At 43.6% G+C, this 25551-nt stretch overlaps 1 protein-coding gene across 1 annotated transcript; it reads right to left on the bottom strand.

Annotated features, from left to right (window-relative positions):
• Positions 1 to 6839: 6839 nt before the first annotated feature.
• Positions 6840 to 25458, bottom strand: LOC144695496 (nuclear factor 7, ovary-like). Its single transcript, XM_078566373.1, has 6 exons — positions 25048 to 25458; positions 24855 to 24950; positions 17023 to 17256; positions 15914 to 15936; positions 15701 to 15816; positions 6840 to 7369 (listed from the first exon to the last, which is right to left on the bottom strand). The coding sequence occupies exons 1-6, from the start codon at positions 25456 to 25458 to the stop codon at positions 6840 to 6842; spliced, it is 1410 nt and encodes a 469-aa protein (XP_078422499.1).
• Between the last annotated feature and the right edge of the window lie 93 nt (positions 25459 to 25551).

Genomic DNA, 25551 nt, shown 5'->3' with positions numbered 1-25551 from the left:
GCTGAGGTCTAACCAGTGTCTTATACTCTATGCCCCGATTAATGAAGCCTGGAATACTGTATGCTTTAGGAACAGCTCTCTCTACCTGTCCTGCCACCTTTAATGACTTATGTACATATACACCCAGGTCTCTCTGCTCCTGCACACCCTTTAGAATAGTATCCTTTATTTTATACTGTCTCGCCATGTTCTTTGTACCAAAATGCATCACCTCACACTTCTCCACATTGAACTTCACCTGCCCTCTATCTGCCCACTCCACCAATGTGTCAATGTCCTCTTGAAGTTCTACACTGTCCTCCTCACAGTTTACAATTCTCCCAAGTTTTGTGTCATCCGCAAACTTTGAAATTGCCCCCTGCACACCAAGATCTAGATCATTTATACATATCAGGAAAAGCAAGGGTCCCAATACCGACCCCTAGGGAACTCCACTACAAACCATCTTCCAGCCTGAAAAATACCCATTACCCATTACTCTGTTTCCTATCCCTCAGCCAATTTTGTATCCATGTTGCTACTGCCCCTTTTATTCCATGACCTATAACTTCCCTCACAAGTCTGTTGTGTGGCCCTGTATCGAACGCCTTTTGAAAGTCCATATACACCACATCAATGGTCTTGCCCTCATCAACCATCTCTGTCACCTCTTCAAAAACTCCAGCAAGTTAGTTAGGCATGATTTTCCTTCAATAATCCATGCTGACTCTTCTAAATCAATCCACATTTTTCCACGTGACTATTAATTCTATCCCAAATGATTGTTTCTAGAAGTTTACCCACCACCGAAGTTAAACTGACTGGCCTGTAATTGCAGGGCAGACCTTAACAACCTTTTTTTGAACAAGGGCGTAATGTTTGTAATTCTCCAGTCCTCCAGCACCTCTCCCAAATCCAGGGAACATTGAAAGATTACTGCCAGTGCCTCTGCAATTTCCACTCTCACTTCCTTTAATATTCTTGGATGCATCTCATCCAGTCCCAGTGCTTTATCAACTTTAAGTACCGACAGCTTATCCAATACCACCTCCTCATCAATTTTAGTGACGGAATTCCCTCCTCTGTCTCCATGGCCTGAGCAGTATCTGCCTCATTGGTAAATACAGTTGCAAATTCTTCACTTAACACCTCAGCCATGCCTCTTGCCTCTATGTGTAAATCCCCTTTTTTGGTCCCTAATTGGCCCTACTCTTCCTTTTACCACCCTTTTACAATTGGCAGCAGCAGAAACACCTGTCTGCTCCCCTAACTAAAGAATACCCTATTGGTACTGCCCTTCCACTCTTCTTCCTTCCCTCCTGTACAGCTGGGCCACCCGTGGTGCCAGGGGCTTGGCTCTTGCTGCCCTCCTCCAAGGGTCTATCACCCTCACTGATATCCAGAATGGAAAACAGGTTAGTGAGCAGGACCTCTGGGGACTCCTGCATTACCTGCCTGTTTCTCTTGGACTGCCTGATGGTCACCCATTCCCTATCTGCCTGCTTGCTCCTAACTTGTGGTGTAACTGCCTCTCTGAATGTGCTATCCATATCGTTCTCTGCCTCACAGATGTGCCTCAGTGTCTCCAGCCGCCGCTCCAGCTATGAAACGCGGAGCTCCAGCTTGTGCAGCTGGTGACACTTCCTGCACATGAGGTCTTTCTCGCTGCCTGTCCAACCTTATGGTTGGCAGGTATGTGAATCGGCCAGGCGGCCTTTGGATTTTTTAGGAAACCTCATCCATGAGTGGGATGTGGTTTCCAAATTTAATTTTAAAAAATAAAAATTTTTGTTACATTTATGTTCACGTGAGTGAGTCCTATGTGGCAACATTTTATTTCACATTTTCAAAAGCTTTATTTTTGTTTTTACAATTCTTCAGCTCCCCGACACAGCTCCTTGCCTTCAGGGGGGGTTTCAGTATGTGATCCCGCACGCATGCACAGGCTTCTGTGTTCACATTCCTCCCAAACCCAGCCCGCCAGCACTGAGCTCCTCAGCGCACCTTTCACTCTGGCTGGCCATTAATTGGCCAGCCAGCATGGAATTGTCGTCAGGGGCCAATTGCGGGTGGCAGACCGTTTCCCGACCGCTCCCAGGCCCGTCCACTGCCCCGCTGAATGATCCGAAAATACTGCCTCATCTGCCATATTTTTTGCCCACTCAACCAACCTATCTATATCCGTTTGCCAATTCCTTATGTCTTCTTCGCAACATACTTTCCTACCTATCTTGTACTCTGCAGTACAAAAATTGAGACCCCTGTGGGACTCTACTCATCACATCCTGTCAATCAGAAAAAGACCCATTTATGCATACTCCCTGTTTTCTGCCAGCCAGCCAATCTTCTATCTGTGCTAATATGTTACCCACGACACCATGAGCATTTATTTTCCGCAATATCCTTTGATATGGCACGTTATCAAATGATTTCTCATTTATCCCTTTATCCACGACACATGTTACTCCTTAAAAGAACTCCAATAAACTGGTTAAACATGACTACCCTTTCACAAAAACATGCTGACTCTTCCCGATTACCTTGAGTTTTTCTAAGTACCCAGCTAATGATCGATTCTAACACCGTCCCCATGACAAGCGTCAAGCTAACTGGCCTATAGTTTCCTGTTTTCTGCCTCCCTCCCTTCTTGAATCGAGGGGTTATGAAAGGCCCAAGGAATACTCTGGTACAAAATTTCAACACTCGGAGTCCAGATGCAATATTCAAGTTTATTACACATGCGGGGAGCAAGTGCTGGGCAGTCGAGGCGCTTCTCCATCGAGGTTCAAACGAGCACAGTTTACATATCTTTTACTATCAGCTACAACTTAATGGTATTAGTTAGACAGAGGCCACAGCACAATGACCCCCCGCCCCACTACCTCCCCGGTGGGCTGATAATTGTCTTTTTGTACAGTAATTGCAGTGCAGTGACTGGGTACTGTCCTTTTGAAGATAGTAAAGAATGTATGTTTGTTCTATACAAACGGTTTAAGGGGCTGACTGGATGTGGTTCGAGGCTATCAGATGGTGTTAAATGGCCTTCCCCATTTCTTGATTGAGTCATCCCCGCCCGTGTGTGTCTCCCATTTCCTGACTGAAAATTTACAGCTGAGTTTTTAAGCTTTCATGTAAGGCTGTGATTGTCTGTGTATGCTTTGGCACCCTAGCTTCTGGTCCTGGCTGGCGCTTTAAAATAAATCCAAATTTTCTGCATCTTCAGTTATATTTGCTACTTTCCAGTCTGCAAGAACCTTTCCAAAATCAAGGGAATTTTGGAAAATTAAAACCAACCCATCCACTGCCTCATTGGCCACCTCTTTTAAGACCCTAAGATGAAGTCCATCTGGACTCAAAGACTTGTCAGCCCGTAGCTCCATCAGTTTGTTCAGTACTGCTTCCCTAATAATTGTAATTTCACCAAGTTCACCTCTCACTTCCACCTCCTGATTTACAGCTATTACTGGAATGGTTTTTGTATCCTCTTTAGTAAAGACAGAGGAAAATAATTTGTTCATTTCATCCGCCATTTCCTTATTATCTACTATTAACTCCCCACTGTCAATCTCTAGAGGACCAACACTCACTTTACTTACTCTTTTCCTTTTTAAATACCTGTAGAAACTCTTATCCATTTTTACATTTCTGGTTAGATTCCTCTCATTCTCTAATTTCTTTCTTCTGATTAACCTTTTAATCATTCTCTGCTGTTCTTTATATTCTGACCAATAATATGATCTGCCACTCATCTTTGCACAGTTATATGCTTTTTACTTAAGTCTGATGGCTTCCTTAACTTCTTTAGTTAACCACGGATGGTGGGTCCTCCCCTTAGAATTTTTCTTTAGTGTAAAAATATACTTATTCTGAGTATTCTGACTTAACCTCTTAAATGTCCAAAACAGCATGTCTATTGATCTATCCTTTAATTCGTGTGTTTCAATTCTTCTCCGTCTCTGTGTCCCAGCGATTCTCGGCGTTAGAACCATAGAACCACAGAAGGAGGCCATTTGGCCCATCTAGTCCATGCCAGCCCAAGGACACCCAGGTACCCGTTCTAATCCCACCTTCCTGTGCCCGGCCCATAGCCCTGCAGCTTACAGCACTTAAAGTGCAGACCCAGGTACTTTTTAAAAGAGTTTAGAGTTTCTGCCTCTACCACCAACTTGGGTAGCTAATTCCAGACACCCACTACCCTCTGCGTAAAAAAGTTCTTCCTCATGTCCCCCCTACACCTTCTGCCACTTATCTTGAATCTATGTCCCCTGGTTCTAGAATTCTCCACCAAGGGAAACAATTTTATCCTGTTCACTCTATCTATTCCCCTCATAATTTTTAACACCTCAATCAAGTCACCTCTCAGCCTTCTTTGTTCTAAGGAAAATAACCCCAACCTATCCAATCTCTCCTTGTAGCTACACTTTTCTAAAGCTGGCAACATTCTTGTAAACCTCCTCTGCACTCTCTTCAGAGCTATTACATCCTTTCTGTAATGTGGTGACCAGAACTGCACACAATACTCCAGTTGTGGCCTCACCAGTGTTTTATACAATTCCAACATTATATCCTTATTTTTATATTCTATACCTCTGCCAGTGAAGGAGAGCATTCCATATGCCTTCTTTACAACCTTGTCTACTTGAACTGCTGCCTTCAGGGACCTGAGTATGCCAAGATCTCTCACTTCATCTACCCCTCTTAGTATATTCCCATTTATTGTGTAATCCCTGTAACTGTTTGACCTCCCTAAATGTATGACCTCACACTTCTCTATGTTAAAATCCATCTGCCACTTTACCGCCCACTCCACCAACCCATCTATAGCGTTTTGGAGATTATGGCTATCCTCTACACTATCCACTACTCGGCCAATCTTTGTGTCATCTGCAAATTTCCCAATCATACCCCCCACGTTCGCATCCAAATCATTAATACATAACACAAACAGCAAGGGTCCCAACACCGAGCCCTGTGGAATACCACTTGAGACAATTTTCCATTCGCAAGGCATCCATCGACCATTACTCTTTGTTTCCTGTTACAAAGCCAACCTTTATCCAGTTTGCCACATTACCCTGAATCCCATGGGCTTTTACTTTCCTGACCAATCTGCCATGTGGGACCTTGTCAAATGCCTTGCTAAAATCCATGTACACAACATCCACTGCACTACCTTCATCAACCCTTCTTGTCACTCCCTCAAAGAATTCAATCAAATTTGTGAGACAAGACCTTCCTTTAACAAATCCATGCTGACCATCCCTGACTAGTCCATGGCTTTCCACATGACAGTTAATCCTATCTCTCAGGATTGATTCTACTAATTTGCTCACCACCGATGTAAGACTAACTGGTCTATAATTGCTTGGCATTTCCTTTGATCATTTTTTAAACAATGGAACTATGTTTGCATTTCTCCAGCCCCCCCTGTATCTAGTGAAGATTGGAAAATCATACTCAGAGCATCTGCTATCTCCTCCCTGACTTCCTTCAGCAGCCTCGGAAACAATCCATTTGGCCCTGGTGACTTATCCACTTTCAAGGATTTCAGCTCTTCGAGTACTTCCTCTCTCTTTATGACTATCCCGTCCAATATCTTGCAGTGCTCCTCCTTGACTACTATTTCTACATCCTCCCTTTCCTTCGTAAACACGGAGACAAAATATTCATTCAAAACCCTTCCCACGGCCTCTGCATCTACACACAAGTTTCCATCTTTATCTCTGATAGGTCCCACTTTTTCCTTAACTAACCTTTTAGCATTAATGTATTGGTAAAACATCTTTGGGTTATCTTTAACTTTACTTGCTAATCTTTTTTCATGCCCTCTCTTTGATTTCCTTATTTTCTTTTTACTTCGTCCCTGCACTTCCTATATTCGCCTAGGCTATCTGCAGTGTTTAGTTCTTTGTGGCTATCGTACAGTCTCTTTTTCTGTTTGGTCTTCCCCTGTATGACTCTAGACAGCCAGGGGGGTCTAGATTTGGCAATACCACCCTTATATTTGTAGGGGACATGTCTACTTTGTACAGTTAGGATCTCGCTTTTTAGTGCTTCCCACTGGTTTTCCACTGTTTTATCCTCCAGCAGTGCTGTCCAGTCCACCTCAGTCAAGCCCCTTCTCATTTCTGCAAAATTTGCCTTCCCCCAGTTCAAGAATTTTACTCCTGCCTTATCTCTGTCCTTTTCCATGGTAATGCTAAATCTAACTGAATTGTGATCACTGTCCCTCATATGGTTGCCAACTGTCACTTCACCCACTTGCCCTCCTTCGTTCCCCAAGACTAGGTCTAGAATTGCATCCCCTCTTGTTTGTTACTAATTGGTTGAAAAGATTTTCCTCTGCACAATGCATGACTTTTTCTCCCTCAGTGCCCCTTATATTGTTTGAATCCCAGTTGATATTAGGATAGTTGAAGACTCCTACTATTATTGCCCTCTTGTTCTTACAAGCAGAAATTTGCCTACATATTTGTTCTTCTATCTCCCTTTCACTATTTGGGGGTCTGTAGTATACTCCCAGTAGTGTGACTGCCCCTTTTTTATTTCTAAGCTCAATTCATAAAGCCTCGTTTGTTGACCTATTTAGTATATCATCCCTTCTCACAACTGGAATTGATTCTTTAACCATTACTGCTACCCACCCCCTCCTTTTGTTTGTTATTTAATTTTATAGGAGTCTCTGGAACAGCTGACATGAGTTTGTTCCGCTGCATTGAATAAACAATCAAATATCCCCAATAAGACATTGTCACATGGTGACATCAGACATTGGACCATCTGCACCACCTCTAACTGAGCCCGATGCCCAGCAGCTGGCAGGAGGTAGGCAGATAGTGTGAAATGATGGGATGGATCTGCTAGTAAATTTTAATCCCACAGAGTGCCAACAGTTCATCAGTCTGTCGTGAAAAGATTGGAAAGATTCTCTCAGTGAAAGTGTGGGTGAAAGTGTGGAGATGGGACATGTTGTCCGCATTATAAAATGACACCTGTCCGCCCTCATAGTCCAGGAACACTCCGACCCTCCGGGGATTCACACTCGGGGTGAGGCGGGTCCTTGGGGCAGTGCCAGCGATATAGTGACCAAAAGGATTTAGCCACACAATCCAGTATCCAGTCTCAGGACTCAGCTGGCTTCTCCCTTTCCTCTCGGCGGACTCTCGGGTCACTCCCAGAGCCCAACGAGTCCTGCCCTCCACCTGCACCTCCCAGTAATGTCTCCCTGATGGGAATCCCTCCAATCCCAAGACACAGGGCCAGGAATCAAACCTCTCCAAGTTGTCACAGTGTGGCTGCCGTTTGTCTCCGAGTCTCACACTGGTCCAGTCCTCAGACAGGAAGAGCCAGGGGTTCACTGTGTTGAGATCCAATGTCAGAGAGGCTGGAGCTGAGGGGAAAATGAAAATAACACAATCAGTGATTTAGTTTCTTGCAACAATAAAAACAGAAAATGCTGGAAAAATTCAGCAGTTCTGGCAGCATCTGTGGAGAGAGAAACAGAGGCTGGGATGTTCCTCTCCACGGACTAAGTGTGGTAGCGGGCAGGGAACAACCAGCCACAATGGCGGTTTTCGCAACCGATTGTCTGCCTCTCGCCTCATTAAATACAGACCAGTAGGAAACGCGTCGTTTCGTGAGCAGGCGGCCTGTGGTTCGCTCACCCCGCCATGACCTCAGCAGATCATCGCCCCTGGGCTCCCTATGTAAACCACACCCACGCACAGCTTTCTCAATGTCTGCACCCCAGGACTGCTCCAGGCAAGAGATGGGCCCCAAACCAAAGAATTCTGCATCACCCAAGTTTAGTGACGCGCCGCCAGTCACCTTCTAGTCGCCGTTGAGGGCCGCCGTGACCTCCACTACCCTCGTGATGGCTGAAGGGAGGTTCGCTGAGGTCACCAACCCAGCTTGGGATGGGGTGTCCAGGGCAATGAGTGCCAACTCCACCCAGAGGCGATCGGGCATCCACTGCTGAAAACGGATGAATGATCTCATCCACACAGTCAGGGTAAGTCAATCTTCTTCTCACTTTTAGCTCATCCTCTCACAAGCCCCTCAGACATTCCACAGGGATCTAGCAACACTATCAGCATAAGAGACATCGCCACTCACTCTGTCATATGCACCTTGGCATCTCCATCTGAGCTCACATCATATGCAGGTCACGTACTCATCCCATCTGCAGCTCCACTCAGCACCCCCACAAGGCAATGCATTCTTATCATCTTCATTGGCATACATCCATTTCACACTCTCTGCATCTGTCTTTATGCAGGACCAACTCTCCAACAATAAAAGGGAGAGGTCCCGGAGAGGTGGGGGGATGCCTGAGAACTGGGCCCTCACATAATATGAGGTGAGATACCCACCTTGCCGGAGTGGACATGGACCATACCTACAGCAACAGTGAGGTCAGCAGCGCAGACCCAAGTGAGGACCCTGCACTAGCAGGTCCTTCAGACAGCAATAAGAAGAGTTATTGCTCATGGAATAAAAGGGACAGTAGCACTGTAGATACAAAATTGGCTGAAAGATAGGAAGCAGAGATTAATGATCAATGGATATTTTTCGGGCTGGAGGAAGGTTTGTAGTGGAGTTCCCCAGGGGTCGGTATTGGGACCCTTGCTTTTCCTGATATTTATTAATGATGTAGATCTTGGTGTGCAGGGGACAATTTCAAAGTTTGCAGATGATACAAAGCTTGGAAACTGTGAGGAGAACAGTGTGGAACTTAAAAAGGACATAGACAAGTGGGTGGAGTGGGCAGATAGGTGGCAGATGAAGTTCAATGTGGAGAAGTGTGAGGTGGTGCATTTTGGTAGGAAGAACGTGGACAGACAATATAAAATAAGGGGTGGAATTTTGAAGAGGGCGCAGGGGCAGAAAGATCTGGGTCTATATGTGCATAGATCATTAAATGTGGCTGGACAGGTGGAGAGAGCAATTAATAAAGCATATAGTATCCTGGGCTTTATTAATAGGGGCATAGAGTAAAGTGCAGGGAGGTTATGCTGAATTTATATAAGACACTCGTTAGACCTCAGTTGGAGTATGGTGTACAGTTCTGGGCGACACATTATAGGAAGGATGTGAACACATTGGAGGGAGTGCAGTAGAGGTTTACAAGAATGGTCCCAGGGATGAGAAACTTCAGTTACGAAGATAGATTGGAGAGATTGGGACTGTTCTCCTTGGAGAGGAGAAGGCTAAGAGGAGATTTGATAGAAATGTTTAAAATCATGGGGGGCTGGACAGAGTAGATAGGAAGAAGCTGTTCCTGCTCGTAAAAGGTTCAAGAACCAGAGGGCATAGATTTAAAGTGATTTGCAAAAGAAGCAAATGTGACGTGAGAAAAAACATTTTCGCATAACGAGTGGTTAGGGTTTGAAATGCACTGCCTGAAATTGCGGTGGAGGCAGGTTCAATCGAGGCATTCAAGAAGGCATTGGATGATTATTTGAACAGAAACAATGTGCAGGGGCATGGGGAAAAGGTAGGGCAATGGCATTAAGTTATAATGCTCATTCAGAGAGCTGTTGCAGACATGATGGGCTGAATGGCCTCCTTCTGTGCCGTTAAAATTCTGTGGTTCTGAGTGCAATGTTATGTTTTCAAGTCTGATGCCACACGCTAATTACCTCTACTCTCTTTCATAGGAACAACAGCCAAATGTCCCTGGGACACTGGCAGCCAGCACCTCCTCTCCAGCCCCCTCACACCTCGGATGAGTATCCTGAGGACACCACATTTGAAGACCCATCACACACACCCTCCATAAGTGCAGAGAAACACACACACACCTTGATGGGACCTAGACCTAGAGCAGGCTCGGTGTTACAATCTGGTGAGTGCAGTACACAATCTGGTCCACAGCAGGCTGAGGCAGGGGGAGCCGAAGGATCTTGCCCCACAGCAGGAGACCCAAAGCAGACCGGGGCTCTCAAAGTCTCGGCCCTCCAGAGGACGCCTGCCAAAGTTATCACAGACAACAGGGCATAGCAGTCAGCAGGCTGCCTCCACCTGTGCTGTGGGATGCATCAAGATGTAGCAGTAGGGTTAGGAGGATCAAGAAATACTAGGAGAACAATGGTGGATTGGGTGCTCTCCAAATGTATATACTTTCCACCGCTGTTAATAGAATTGTGCCCATTCCACATCTCTTGTGTATGCCTCTTCTGTATGCTGAATGATGTTGTGGCCAATCAGGTGTCACACCATGTTCTCTTCCCCCACTTATAGCAGATTTCGCATCGTGCCTCTGGTTGATGTTGTGTGCAGCCATCTCCTCACAGTGTGTGCCCGTTCTCAAGCTCATTCCCAACGTCAGTGATGCCTCACCCTCAACCTGAGGTGTGCTTATGCAAGGCATCTTGTTGACATGCTTTGCAGGTTCAAGTGATGTTCATTCTTACGCACCTTCCCACCTCAGTGTGCTGGAGCTCTGTCCCTCGCAGGCACATTTTTGTCCTGGCACTCAAAGCTACAAGCTTGAGTGTTTTCCATCTTGGAATTGTCTACATTGCACCTACAAGGCTATCATGAAAATATAGGGATGCAGCGCTGGGCCAAGCATTCTGCATAGCGCCCCTTCACCTAAACACTCACCTAGCTCAGCGATGTTAACTCCATACGGTGATGTGTTGCAATCAATGGAACTGTTGAGCATGGTCTCAATGCTCATATGTTAGCTTGGTGGGAAGACAACGCTGAGGGCAGAAATGGGCTCGGAATGAGGATGTAATGCAGCTGATACGTGCTCTTCATTATCAACAATGCATAACCTTGAGGGCTCCAATGGTGTGTCTGCATTTTCGGATTCACAAGGGCCGGGGCTGGCCATTATAGGAAACTGATTGCGTCAAAGAGGAAGCACTTTCATGTCTGGCAGGCAAGTGTGTGAAGATGGTCATCGTGAGGTGTTCTATATCCATTTAAAGGGTAGGCTAACTGCAGGCCCACATCCCTAACTGAGAGTGCCGGATGTCAATATAATGGGAATTAAGGTGACACTGAGGACTGAGTGATTTGAACATGCATTAACACCTGTAGACCGTCCTCAGCTGCCTTGGCCAGAGTCTTGCCCAAAAGTATTACCATCGAAGTAACACAGAAGACATTGTTCTATTGCTGGAGATGGATCTCCTTGAAGCGCTTTTGGCAAACTGAAGGCACACTGCCACAAGTCCATCGAGGATTGGAGTCCAACTCCTGCCTCTTGTGGACTGCCATAGCAACTGGGATGCTGGAGAGATGCTTGGAGAGGCAGAACCTTCTGACATGTGATGTTGGGATGCCCTCCTGTAGTTAGTACCTTATCTCAGCAAGGACACATGCTCCTGGGGCTTCATCATCCTTCAAAGGATCAGGACAGTGATGAACCTGATGTGTAACAACTCATTCTCAGATTGAAGTGGATGGTTGAAATAAGAAGGATCGCAATGCTGGTGATAACCTGGGCCCATCATGGAGGGAGGTTGTCCGAGAGGATAATCACTGCTACTCGCCATCATCCTCCTGGAATCTGGTGGCTATGAGCGCCTCGTGTGCACATCTGCTTCGCCTTTCTCTTGCTGCAGCCTCTTCCCCCTTGGCTTCCTCCACCTCATTGCCCTTATCCTTCTCAATGTCCTCCTCATCGGTGGAGAGTTGCAACCCCTCCCTGTCGCTATCTGGCAAGTCCTCCCAGTCCCCACGGTGTCAACTCCTGGAGAATGTAGCATGTGTGAGCCACCAGATCTGTGGACTTGCGGAGGTGTCGACGACACTGTCTCTTGCTCATCTACAGAGGAGACTTGCGCCTTATGTACACCCTCAGTCTTGAGAGCTGCCTACATGCAGCATAGCTGTGAGCCTCACCCTCTGGGTCTGGAGGGGACCCTGCTGCCCCTTACTCACCAGGGTGAAGCTCCTCCCTCTGGCGAGTCTGGTGCTGCCATAGCACCCTTCTCCGCCATTCATCCTGACTGCGTGTGATTATGCAGTCAGCAATAAATGCAGCCTCCAACTTCCTCAAGCTCTCCTCTCTGCAGGATCATTGAAAAAAAAAGCATGTGTAAGCATCAACCTCCAAAGGTTCTCTTTTTGTCACTAACTAGTGTTAGTGATTGTGGGTTCAAGGGCACCTATTTGCCACTAAAATCCACAATGACCACTTTAAGGATCAGAGTATGCTTCCCCCTCCTCTGGCATTTCACAAGACCTACTCCTATTGGCCAGGTGCTTGGATGTGCTGCTTTTGGCCCAGGCACTGGGGCCCTCATTCAGCGCACCCGAAGACTAAATCCTCTGGAATACACATGAGGGCAAATGTTCAGACATGGAATGAGATTATTTTAAGGAGGGCTGAGGGTTCCCATCTATGGACCTGCCAAATATTCGGAGGCCCTGTTTCTAATAGGCATCTGCAGTTTGTCCAGTTGCCCACTTGTTCTTGGATTAATTATCGTGCTGAGGAACTTCCACCCTTGGGACAAGGGGTTATTACAAGGAGATCGATTAGTGGCATGATTTGGGATTAATCTTGCATGAATGCGCTTCATTAATTACAGCTCCTGATTCCCTGCATTGTCATTGAAAAGCTCCTAATATGTCTCAGCTACGCATGCATCCTCATTTGGGAGTACACATTTCAGTTGGATGCTGCTTAAATCGGCCCGATAGTGCAGTGATCCACTCCTCAAAGAAGCCCTCAGAACACTCCCCACCAGAGTTATTTCATAGTTTCATTTTCTACTTCGGGGTATCACTTCAGGTTGCAAGATGGTGGTACTGAGGTTTTACTAACTTCGAACCACACTGTGTGACTGTGGAAATCCCTCTCACCGCCCTGGAGAAGCATAATGTTTAGTTTTCCCTCCCTCTAGTAACTCTGTCTGCCTCTCCCTCCTCCAATTCTTGATCCCATTGTGATTGTGTTGGATATCCCTGTGTTACCCCTTGAATCATTTGAGGTAGATGTGCCTATGCCCCATGTGGACCTTACCCCTCCCCATTTTGAGGCCTATTGCACAGTGACATATAGAGATCCCCTCCAAGAGACATCAAGTGCCCATCGCTACACGGCCTATTCCTGAACTACCTGAACTCTAGGCTTGCAGGTGTCTCCCCTGATTGTGACTGTGCCATCTGCGACCCAGTATTATGCCCAAAACCACACCCCCCCACCCCCACCCCCACCACCCCACCCCCACCCCACCAGATTGACGTGCGTGAGTTGATGACCACACCCTGCGCACAACATGCGGGACTGATAGTCCCTCCCCGTCCATGGACTGGGACAAAGACAATCTTTGCTTTGACACTAGACTCGCTCCCCTTTCTAGCACCAAAGGCGTCTTCCCCTCCTCCACCCCTCCGCCCCACCCCCCGAGAGTCACATGTCTGAGTGCAACCTTCCCTAGTCTTCCCCTCCAATCATGAGTATGAATGTAACCTTCCCCAGTCTTTCCCTCCAGCAGTCAAGCCCTTGCCCTCCAGCCCCTCTCCTTGCCTCTGTCTTGTCTCAACCACCGCCCCCCTCCCCAACCTCCCCCCCCACCCCAAATCCCCCAACCCCCAGGGGTGAAGCCCTTGTCCTGACTTACTGCTGGTCTGGTGCATAGAGCCTTGCGGCTGGAACCACCCACCTGACATTGATCCAGTGCTGCCTGCAAAGCCTGGCGCAGAGTCACGAATGAACTGCAGACCACCGGGTGCAAGTCACTTAAATCCCATCGCAAATCACGGCGGCCTGATGAGACATTGGCGTGACCTCTTGATCCAGTGTGGGGATGTGGTTCTGGTGATTTTCCTTCATAATGAGCATTCATGATATTCTAATGTATTCAATTACCATTCCTGACATGGTGCAGCAGGACATGTGTGCCACCAGTGAGGTCTGGAGACAACGGTTGCAATCTGTTTATATGCCAGCGGGAAACTAACTTTTTTGCTCCTGCAATATTTTCCCCTCCCACCTGCCACTATGCCCACTGCTGGCGGGTGGGGGGGGAGGGAAATATGGCCCAAAGCTGCCTTCACCACACTCTCAGGCAGTGCAGTCTAGATCTTAACCACTCGATTGACCCTGCCTTCACCACACTCTCAGACAGTGCATTCCAGATCCTAACCACTCGATTGACCCTGTCTCCACCACACTCTCAGGCAGTGCATTCCAGATCCTAACCACTCGATTGACCCTGTCTCCACCACACTCTCAGGCAGTGCATTCCAGACCCTAACCTCTCAATTGACCCTGTCTCCACCACACTCTCAGACAGTGCATTCCAGATCCTAATCACTTGATTGACCCTGTCTCCACCCCACTCTCAGGCAGTGCAGTCTAGATCCTAAACACTTAATTGTCCCTGTCTCCACCACACTCTCAGGCAGTGCAGTCTAGATCCTAAACACTCAATTGCCCCTGTCTCCACCACACTCTCAGATAGTGTATTCCAGATCTTAACCACTTGATTGACCCTGTCTCCACCACACTCTCAGACAGTGCATTCCAGACCCTAACCACTCAATTGACCCTGTCTCCACCACACTCTCAGACAGTGTATTCCAGATCCTAACCACTCGATTGACCCTGTCTCCACCACACTCTCAGACAGTGTATTCCAGACCCTAACCACTCGATTGACCCTGTCTCCACCACACTCTCAGACAGTGTATTCCAGACCCTAACCACTCGATTGACCCTGTCTCCACCACACTCTCAGACAGTGTATTCCAGACCCTAACCACTCGATTGACCCTGTCTCCACCACACTCTCAGACAGTGTATTCCAGGTCCTAACCACTCGATTGACCCTGTCTCCACCACACTCTCAGACAGTGCATTCCAGATCCTAACCACTCAATTGACCCTGTCTCCACCACACTCTCAGACAGTGCATTCCAGACCCTAACCTCTCAATTGACCCTGTCTCCACCACACTCTCAGACAGTGCATTCCAGATCCTAACCACTCGATTGACCCTGTCTCCACCACACTCTCAGACAGTGCATTCCAGATCCTAATCACTCGATTGGCCCTGTCTCCACAACACTCTCAGACAGTGCATTCCAGATCCTAACCACTTGATTGACCCTGTCTCCACCCCACTCTCAGGCAGTGCAGTCTAGATCCTAAACACTTAATTGTCCCTGTCTCCACCACACTCTCAGGCAGTGTGTTCCAGATCCTAACCACTCGCCGTGTGAAAATGTTTTTCCTCATGTCACTATTGCTTCCTTTACCAATCACTTTAAATCTGTGTCCCCTGGTTCTCAATCCTTCCACCAATAGGAACGTTTTCTCACTATCCACCTTCATGGTTTTGAACATCTCTATCAAATCTCTTCTCAAAATTTTCTTGTCCAAGGAAAAGAGCCCAACTTCTCCAATCTATCGTCATAATTGAAGTTCCTCATCCCTGGAACCATTTTTGTGGATCTTTTTTGCACCCCCTCCAATGTCTTCACATTTTTCCCAACGTTTGGTGCCCAGAACTGGACACAATACTCCAGCTGAGGCCAAATCAATGTTTTATACAAGTTCAGCATAGCTTCCTTGCTTTTGTACTTGCTTTGATAAAGCCAGGATCTTGCCATCCCACTGAGAGGCAATGGGCTTTTGGCTGGTGCACCACATCCCCTGAGCCAGATGGAAAATCATGGCCACTCTGACACAAATTGAATCATTATACAAAAGATGAATTCAAAATCAGAACAAAGAAATCTATATGATTATTACCAAGATCAATAGCATCAATCATTTCTCTCCACACTGTGTACTGTAAAGGGCCGTTGAATTTTTCGATAGACAGGGCACCAAATGCTAATGACAGCAAATAATCGTCATCGCTAATCCTGTAAATATCAAACAGTTGGTTATAAATTGAGCATAATCATTTTTATGAGTTATTTTAACAAACTGTTCAGAGTTTTAGTAAAGTTCACGTCCTACCTCCTCTTCCGAAATGCTTCCTCCTGAAATAAACAAAACACAAATCTGAGTTGACTGAGACTGACTGTACATATCCAGAAAGCAGGAATTACACTCACATTGTTACACGCTGCTGAGAATTGTCAATTCTAATTGCTGTGGGCGCACGGATAGAAAGACGGTTTTACGTAAAAGACAGAAGAGAACTAGAGATAACGCAAGACTATTGTTAGAGTGATACCAGAGCTGACAGGGTGCAGCTATCCAGAAAGGCTGGTTTCTTTTTCCCCGAAACAGGAATATTGAGAGATGACCTGGTAGAGTTTTTAAAATTGTGAAAGGGTTTGATAGGGTCGATGTAAAACACATGCTGTAAAACGCTGTAATGCTATGTAGGGGACCGATATATTTGAAAATCAAATCGTAGAAATTATACAAAAATTAGTCGTTTGGCAGTACATAGTTTGAGTATTGATGAAACTGGTTTATTCTCATTAACTGCTGCATTCTCCATGACACCTCTACCAATCAGAGTCCACTTGCCAACCAATCAGCACCCTCTTCTCACACAGTATAAATTTGTTTCCCCTGACCTTGGTATTCTTACGGCTGTCCTGGTGAGTGCAAGATGAAAAGCTTTGACAAAATGTCTTTTTTCAGCAAGATGCAAACATTATTATATGAATCTGATGGGTGAAGAGCCCAATTATGACTCTTTGGCTCTACGACTAACTTGTGTGTTAGGTACTGGAATTTCCTATCAGTGCCTGTCACACCCACTGTACTAGACTCCACACTCACAACAGGTGACAAACTAGATTGTAATGTGAATTTCTAGAGGATATTAAACTTGGGCCACACTGAAATAATTACAAGCTAATTGCCAAGACCACAGCAGCTCATTCCTGGTGAGTTTGCAGATATTCCCAGGATTCTGCACAATGTGTGAGACCAATTAGTTCAGTGGCAAATACAAATCCCCACCCCCATCCCTTCCCAGAATAGACAGAACAATCTATCCTTTTAAATCATTTTGAAACATTGGGAAATTCTACAATGATTTGAATATCATAACCAATCATTTGTGTCTGTTCAGATTCACTGAATAAATCTGAAATATAACTCCTCACCATCAGAAGTGTCACTCCGTCTTTTTGCTCCACCTGGTTCTGCAACTTTGAGAGTTTCCCCTGAATAGAATTTAAATTCTCCTGAATTTCAAGAAGCTTTTTCTCCATTGGCTCTAGAATCTTCTTCTCTTCTTCCCTGAGATCTCGGATTAAACGCTGCTCTTTCTCAGTGAGAATCTGGTGCATTTTAGTGAACTCGGAATTGATGTGGGTCTGCAGACTGCTCGACTGTTCCTATAAAATGAAATGTCAAACATATTTAATGTACCACAATAAAGATAACAAAACTAACTGAGACCCCAGAGGTGTGGAAGACATTGTTGGTGACCTCTTTCTGGTATATGCCTTTGTAAAGCAGCTCTGGAGAGAGATGCAATGGTTTTTGTCGAGGTTCATCCCGGGCAGCTCTGTGACACAGGACTCTGTGCTCTACGGGCCCGTTCCCAGGGATGCACACCAAGATAAACATCATCTGCAGCTAGAGGATCATCAACTCGGTGACTTTAGTCTGTCTGAAACTTGTTGGTCTTCCAGTGCAAAGAGTTGTCCTCGACCGAGTGTTGCAGACTGGCACATTCCAAGGTCCAGGACTGTGCTGAGGGATGCATGAAAGCTTGGGGCAGCTGCCACAGAGGCACAATGGGGAAAGGTCGCTGTCTAAGTCCTTTCTGGCAAGGAGCACCGAGGGGCTAGAAACTGTGTGGAGCCTCTCAGGCTGTATGCCTGGTAAGGAATGTATATTGTAAGTATCAAGAGTATTCCAATTGTATTGAGACACCTCATGCTGTATGGAGACAAGTTGCATTTTATTGCATTTACTGTAATTTTCACATTGAAATGTTTCATAATGTACTTTTACAAAATTTATGAATGAAGTTTTGTGAAGGAGATATAATAATTCTCATAATGTTATTGGGATTTATTGTAAAATACAATAATAGTGGGATGTGTATCGGTGTCTGTGTGTGCGTGTGTGTGTGAGTGCGGGCGTGCATGTGTGTGTGTGTGTGTGTGTGAGTGTGTGCATGTGTGTGTTTTAATTGAATTAGAGACAGCTAGTCTGGGTGCTTTGATCTAAGAAGAGAGGTTAGGTTTGAAATGTTAATTAGATAAACATGGGGAAGTTTAGAAGCATAGGTGTCAAGGGAACATTTGCATTTTGAAATAAACCAGACTAGATTGTTTTTAAAGGTAGGGGTTAAATGTGTCACCTAGCCAGGTGAAGTTTAGAAATGGTGTGTTTATTTTTCCCAAAGATTACTGGTAAATCTTAATGCTATGAGAGGGTTTTATTGGCAGGGAGATAAAGTCCAAAGACATAGTGAAACAATGGGGATTTGCAATCAAAGAGAAATATATGTATAAAGAAGGAGCAAGGGCTGTGTGTGAGGAAAGGTATTTTTAAGATCTTACAAGTGTGTGAAAAAGCCTTCCGCATCTATGCCTCAAGCTGCTGTCGTCAAAGGACTGAAGTTAAGAAAACTCACATGGAATTCGACTTGTTTAGAGTATCATGTTTCTTTGCCTGGGTCATTTAAAATCTGTGTGTCTTACTGTTGCCTTAACGAAAGTGTAACTGGGAGTTAGATTGATTAGGAGATTTAGAAATTAGCATAGTAGTGATTTGTAGGTCTAAGTATGTATTTAAAGTCATTTCTTCTGCTAATAAATGTTTAATCTAGTTTTGTAAAAACATATAACACTTGGTGGTCTTAATACTACTGAATTCAGGGCACGCATTTCAAAATTTATACAAATTGCAAAACAAGTTATGACAGTTGTTTCAAGTTTCCCTTTGGGATTTGAACAACCCAGCATTTGGCATCGGCTGTGCCATAATGTAGTTGGGGGCTCTTTGCGGGATATATTTGAAATTCCTTGATTTTTTATTTGGAGTTGGTGAATCTTAAGGTTATGAGTACGAGAAGTACTTGCAATTCAGGAGTTGAGGTGAGGTTTTTCATAGCGGTGAGGCTGCAATGTGGCTTTGGCAGTTGCTCAGACTTGTTTGGGAGTTGAAGTTATAGCTTTGGCTGGATTACAAAAGGTAACTAAAGTTAAGTCACTGGAACCGGTGTATAAATTGCAATTGGGGTTACCTGCAGGGGCTAAGAAAGCAGATATAATTGAAGGTATAGTACAGCATTCGAAGTTGGAAGTGATACCCGACACGAGTGAGTCACTGTTGGAGGTAGTGAGACTTCAGTTAGAAATTAGGAAGCTTGAATTTGAGCAAGCAAAGGAACTGAGAAAACTTGAATTGGAGGCAAATTAAAAGGGAAAAGAATTGGAAATGAGAAAACTGGAACTGAGGCAGCAGAAAAAGAAAGGGAAAACGAGAGATTATTTCAAAAAGAAATGGAAATGTGAAAACTTGATCTCCAGGGGGAAAAATTAGCAATGGAAGAGAGAATTAAGGAAGGACACAAAGAATATCAGCTTAAAAGACTGAAAGTTAAAAAAGAGACCTCAGATTCTGAGGAAAGTTCTGATGATAAAAAAACCTTTAATTTAAAACCCAGTGGGGAGATGTTTAAATTTGTACAAGCTCTTCCAAAGTTTGAGAAAAAAAGATGTTGAAGCATTCTTTCTTTCATTTGAGAAGATAGCTAAAGACATGAAATGGCCACAGGAAAACTGGACATTGCTGTTACAATCCAGGTTGGTGGGTAGAGCACATGAGGTATATGCTTCGTTGTTAGAAGAAATGTCGGTGAACTATGAGGTGGTAAAAATGATTATTTTGAGTGCATATGAGTTGGTTCCTGAGGCATACAGGCAGAAATTTAAGAATATGAGAAAACTGCCTGGGAAAACTTATATTGAGTAACGAGTAAAACAAAGTAATTTTGACCGGTGGATATGGGCATTAAAAATAGAGACAACATATGCAGGTCTTAGAAAAGTAATTCTTTTAGAAGAATTTAAAGATTCAATTCCTTCAGAAGTGAGAACTCAAAGTGGAGGAACAGAGGGTTCAAATGGTAAGACAAGCAGCAAAGATAGCTGATGATTATGAATTAGTTCAAAGAGCTAAACCTTTTTTTTCGTCATCCCTTCAAATTGGAAAAGGATAGAAAGTGGGAAGGTGAAAGGAAGGTGGGTAGTCAGGGAAGAGTAGGGGCAAGTGAAAATTCCCAGGAAGTTTGTTCTCAGAATGAAAAGGAAGGTGCTGAGGGTAGAAGTGTTTTGAAGTGTTTTCATTGTAGTAAAGTTGGACACAAAGTCAGTCTGCTGGAAATTGCAGGGAAAATCTGTTGGAATTATAGGGGTGCAGAAAAGTTCTGGAAGTAAAAGTACTGGTGGGTTCTGAGGTTCAGGCACAGGGAAAACCAGTGGTTTGTGTAAGTAAAACAGGTAGAATCAGTGACAGGTAAAGAAGTGGGAATGTGTTCACAATTTACCCGAGAGAATTCTAAGGAGCAGGTTGCAGAAATGTTTGGAGATTTTGTATGTGAAGGGAAAGTCTTTCCACGTGTACAGGGTAGAGTGGGTAAAGATGTTAAAATTTTAAGAGACACAGGGGCTTGTCAATCCTTAATGTCTTGAGATAGAGACATTTGTTGTTCAGAGGGAGTATTGCAGGATCAGGTGATAATAAGTGGGGTTCATGGAGATGCTAAACCTATTCCATTGTGGAACATAAATTTAAAGTGTAAGTGGAAAACTGATTAAGTGACTGTTGGAGTGGTGGAAAAATTGCCCATTGCAGGGGTTCAATTTATTCTGGGAAATGGTATAAGTGGATGACAATTGTGGGTGATGCCTATGGTAGTGGAGCAGCCAGTAGAGGTGTCTTCAACAGAAGTGTTGAAGAGCGAGCATTGTTTCCAGACTGTGTGATAACGATATCACAGGCTCATAAGTTGAAACAAGAGAAACAGGACAGGCAGTTCAAAGGCAAGAAGGAGGTGTTGAAATCCAATTAGCTGACACTATGTTTGATAACATTGTTCAGGATGACAGAGCAGAGGACAATTCAGCTGAAGTATTTAACTCAAGACAGTTAGTGGGGTTATAAAAAAAAAGATTTGCAAATACAACATTTGTATCAGACAGCTTGCTCAGAAACAGGGGCAACATGTATTTCAGAATATTATTATCTTTAATGAGAAAATGGACCATATCATGTTTCAGCAAATGAAAGTTGGAGGGAGGTATATTGGATCGTTATCCCATTTCGGTATAGAAATGAGATTCTGAGGATAGTTCATGAAATTCCAATGGGGGGTGCAATTAGAAAGACAGAGGCGAAGATACAAAACATTTTTATTGGCCTGGATTGCATAGGGATGTTGTCAAATTCTGTAGAACATGTCACATATGTCAGGTGATAGGGAAACCACAAGCAGCGATTAAGCCAGCACCTTTAATTCCAATTCCAGCATTTGAAGAACCTTTTACTAGGGTCATGATTGATTATGTAGGACTGCTCCCTAAGAATAAAAGTGGAAATCAGTATTTACTGACAATAATGGATGTACCTACCAGGTTTCCTGAAGCAATACCTTTGAGAACCATTACAACAAAGAAGATTGTGGAAGAGTTAGCTAATTTTTTTACAAGATGTGGTTTACCTAAGGAAATACAATCGGATCAGGGTTCAAATTTTATATCACAGCTGTTTAAGGAAGTAATGAATAGTTTGGGGATAAAACAATTTAAGTCAACAGCTTATCATCACCATGACTAGTCTATGGTCATGAGGTAAGGGGACAACTGAAATTGTTTTATGAGAAATTGGTGGGTCAAAATTCAGAAACTACTCTCCTGGATTATGTATCAAACTTCAGAGAGAGATTAGACAGAGTATGTGAGTTGGCTAGAGAACATTTAAAGACATCACAGCAAGTAATGAAAGTGAAGGCAGACAGAAAGGCTACAGCTTGGAATTTTGTTGCTGGAGAGAAAGTGCGAGTTCTGTTACCAGTACTGACTGACTCATTAAAGGCAAGGTTTAGTGAGCCTTACAGGATTGAAAAGAAATTGAGTGAAGTGAATTATTTAATAAATACTGCAGATCAAAGGAAGAAGCAGAGGGAGTGTCATGTAAGTATGCTTAAAAAGTACTTTGGCAGGGAAGAGGACCAAAAGTAAGTGTTAGTGGTAGTCGATAAAGCGAAAGAAGTAGAATGCAGGATTGTGAAATTTATTTTCCTCTAATCAAATTGGACAATGAGAGGGTACTTAAAAATTCAAATGTAATATTGAGTTACCTTCCAGACATATGTCAAAGTGATTTGGAAAAGCTATTGCAGTCACACAAAGATATTTGTGGATATAAGTTGGGAAGGACAGATTTAGCTATACATGATATGTCTGTAGAAGTTACTTCAGTAAGGCAACATCCTTATAGATTAAATCCAGCAAAGTTACCACAAATACAGAAAGAAATTGACTTCAAGCTTCAAAATGATATCATTGAGTCTAGTTGCTGTAACTGGAATTCACCTATTGTACTGGTACCGAAACCGGATGGAACACAAAGACTGTGTGTGGACTTTCGAAAGGTGAATGCAGTGACAAAAGCATATTTATATCCTATGCCACAGTTGGAGGATTATATTGAGAAAGAGGGACAATCAAAATTTATCACAAAGATTAATTTGCTGAAAGGATATTGGCAAGTACCATTATCGGAGAGAGCAAAGGAGATATCGGTTTTTGTGATGCCAGATGGACTACATTAGTTTAAAGTCATGCCATTTGCTATGAAGAATACACCTGCGGCATTTCAAAGACTGATGAGCAAAGTAATTGCAGGTCTAAGCAATTGTGCTGTTTATATTGATGGCTTGATAGTTTTCAGTCCTACGTGGGAGGAGTATTTACAACATCTGGAAGAGTTATTTACTCAATTACAAGAAGCTAATTTGGTGAAGAACTTGGCTAAACGTGAATCTGTAAAAGTGCAAGTTACCTATCTAGGCCATACCATTGGACATGGTAAGGTGGCTCCGAGAGATGTGAAAGTCGAAGTTACCATGGATTTCCCAGTGCCTACAACAAAATGAGAAGTTTTGAGATTTCAGGGTATGAGTGGGTTTTATTGGAAATTTGTACCAAATTTTAGCCAAGTGGTTGTTCCACTGACTGAACTATATAAAAAAAACCAAGAAGTTTCAATGGATGCAGGAGTGTCAGAATGCATTTGACAGTATTAAAATTGTATTAACTGCGATTTTGACAGTACCAATTATGCCAAGCAATTTAAGTTGACCATTGACACAAGCGATATAGGCATTGGGGCTGTACTGTTATAAGAAGATGGCAGTGGAATTGAAAAACTGATAGGGTATTTTTCACGGGAATGCACAACAAAAAAGATATTTAATGATCGAAAAGGAGACATTGGGTTTGGTGTTAGCACTGCAGCAGTTTGAAATCTATGTGGCAAACAATTCATCAGAAACAATTGTTTATACAGGCCACAATGTTTTAAAGTTTCTGGACAAATTTCGAGACAGAAATGCAAGGCTATTCAGATGGAGTATGAGAAATTAACAGGGTGAGACAATGGAGGATTAAGGTGCATGGAGGGTTTGGAGTGCGGGCAAGGCTTGAGGGAGGAGACAGAGGTGGGAGGGGATTAAGAGTTTTGAATCTACAGATTATGCATGTAACGGCCGAGACAATCTGATTGCAGATGCTTTATTAAGAGTTTGAAGCTTGAAGGGAAAATTGGACATTTAAAAACCTGAACACTGGACTGGAGTGATTTCTGCTGATGCAAAGGATTTGTATATATTGTTATGTTAATGCATGCATCTGATAATGTCATAGTGTAAGTATATAGATAAATATAGGAGATAGTATAAGATGGGTTAATAAAACGTAGCCGTCTTTTTAAATTATGATGGTTCATTTTTCAATACAGAGGGGAATGTCAAGAAGATATAATAATTCTCATAATGTTATTGGAATTTATTGTAAAATAGAGTAATAGTGGGTTGTGTGTGTGTGTGTGTGTGTGAAAGAGAGATTTAATTGAATTAGAGACAGCTAGTCTGGGCATTTCGATCTAAGAAGAGAGGTTAGGTTTGAAATGTTAATTAGATAAACATGGGGAAGTTTAGAAGCATAGGTGTCAAGGGAACATTTGCATTTTGAAATAAACCAGACCAGATTGTTTTTAAAGGTAGGGGTGAAATGTGTCACCTAGCCAGGTGAAGTTTAGAAACGGTGTGTTATTTTTCCCAAAGATTACTAGTAAAGCTTAGTGCTATGAGAGGGTTTTATTATCAGGGAGATAAAGTCCAAAGACATAGTGAAACAATGGGGATTTGCATTCAAAGAGAAAGATATGTATAAAGGAGGAGCAAGGGCTGTGTGTAAGGGAAGGCACTTTTATGATCTTACAAGTGTGAAAAAACCTTCCGCATCAATGCCTCAAGCTACTGTTTTCAAAGGACTGAAGTTAAGAAAACTCACTTGGAAGTCGACTTGTTTAGGATATCATGTTTGTTTCCTGGGTTCTTTTAAAATCTGTGTGTCTTACTGTTGCCTTAACAAAAGTGTAACTGGGAGTTAGATTGATTAGGGGATTTAGAAATTATCATAGTAATAATTTGTAGATCTATGTAAATATTTAAAGTTATTTCTTCTGTTAATAAATGTTTAAACTACTTTTGTAAAAACCGTAAGACTTGGTGGTCTTATTACTACTGAATTCAGGACACGCATCTCAAAATTTATACAAGTTGTGGCAGTTGTTTCAAGTTTCCCTTTGAGATTTGAACAACCTAGCATTTACCATCGGCTGTGTCATAACAAGTACATTTTTGAGAGAAGAGAAACTGAGATCCCAGAAAATCAACACAGGGAGACTTTACCTTCAATTTGGAAATTGTCTTTTTCTGCCGCTGCTCCATTTCTAGAACGGCCGATTTCCTCTCTGTGAGAGAATCAAAGCAAGATTTCACCCGATCCTAGGATTGGGAAAAAAAAAATTCACAGAACCAAAGTGTCAGACCATAAAAATGTGATCAAAAAAATAATCAGGGGATTAAATCTGTTCCCTTTTACCTTGTACATTTCAACAGCTTCTTTAATCGGCAGGAAGCAGTGCTCTCTGTGTTTCTGCGAATCTCTACAAATCAGACAGATCAATTTCCTGTCAGTTTCACAAAACAGCTTCAGCTCTTCCTGATGTTCCTTGCAGTGAAGTTTACTTTCCTTCACTTTCGGACTCAGCTTTAATTTTTGAGCTTTCTTGGCCAGACTCGCTAAGGCCCGATTAACCTTGAGGTTGCTGTCTTGAAATATCTCTCTACATTCCGGGCATGAGTTTTTCTCCTTCTCTTCCCAATGCTGGGTGACACAGGAGCGGCAGCAGTTGTGCCCACATTCCAGGATTACTGGATCGGTGAAGAAATCAAGACAAATGGGACAGTTCAGATCATCTGTGAAACTCCCGCTCTGCTGTCTGGAAGCCATGTTTACAGTCACCACTTCCTGAATCAAGCCGTTTTATGTTCTTGTGACCTGCAATTTCACGATTTTCTGATAAAGCGTTCACTGCATAGTAGT

Source organism: Cetorhinus maximus, chromosome 21 (assembly GCF_964194155.1).
Source record: "Cetorhinus maximus chromosome 21, sCetMax3.hap1.1, whole genome shotgun sequence".
NCBI lineage: Eukaryota > Metazoa > Chordata > Chondrichthyes > Lamniformes > Cetorhinidae > Cetorhinus > Cetorhinus maximus.
Note: the sequence above shows the minus strand (reverse complement) of the source record. Positions and strands in the feature narration are given on the sequence as shown.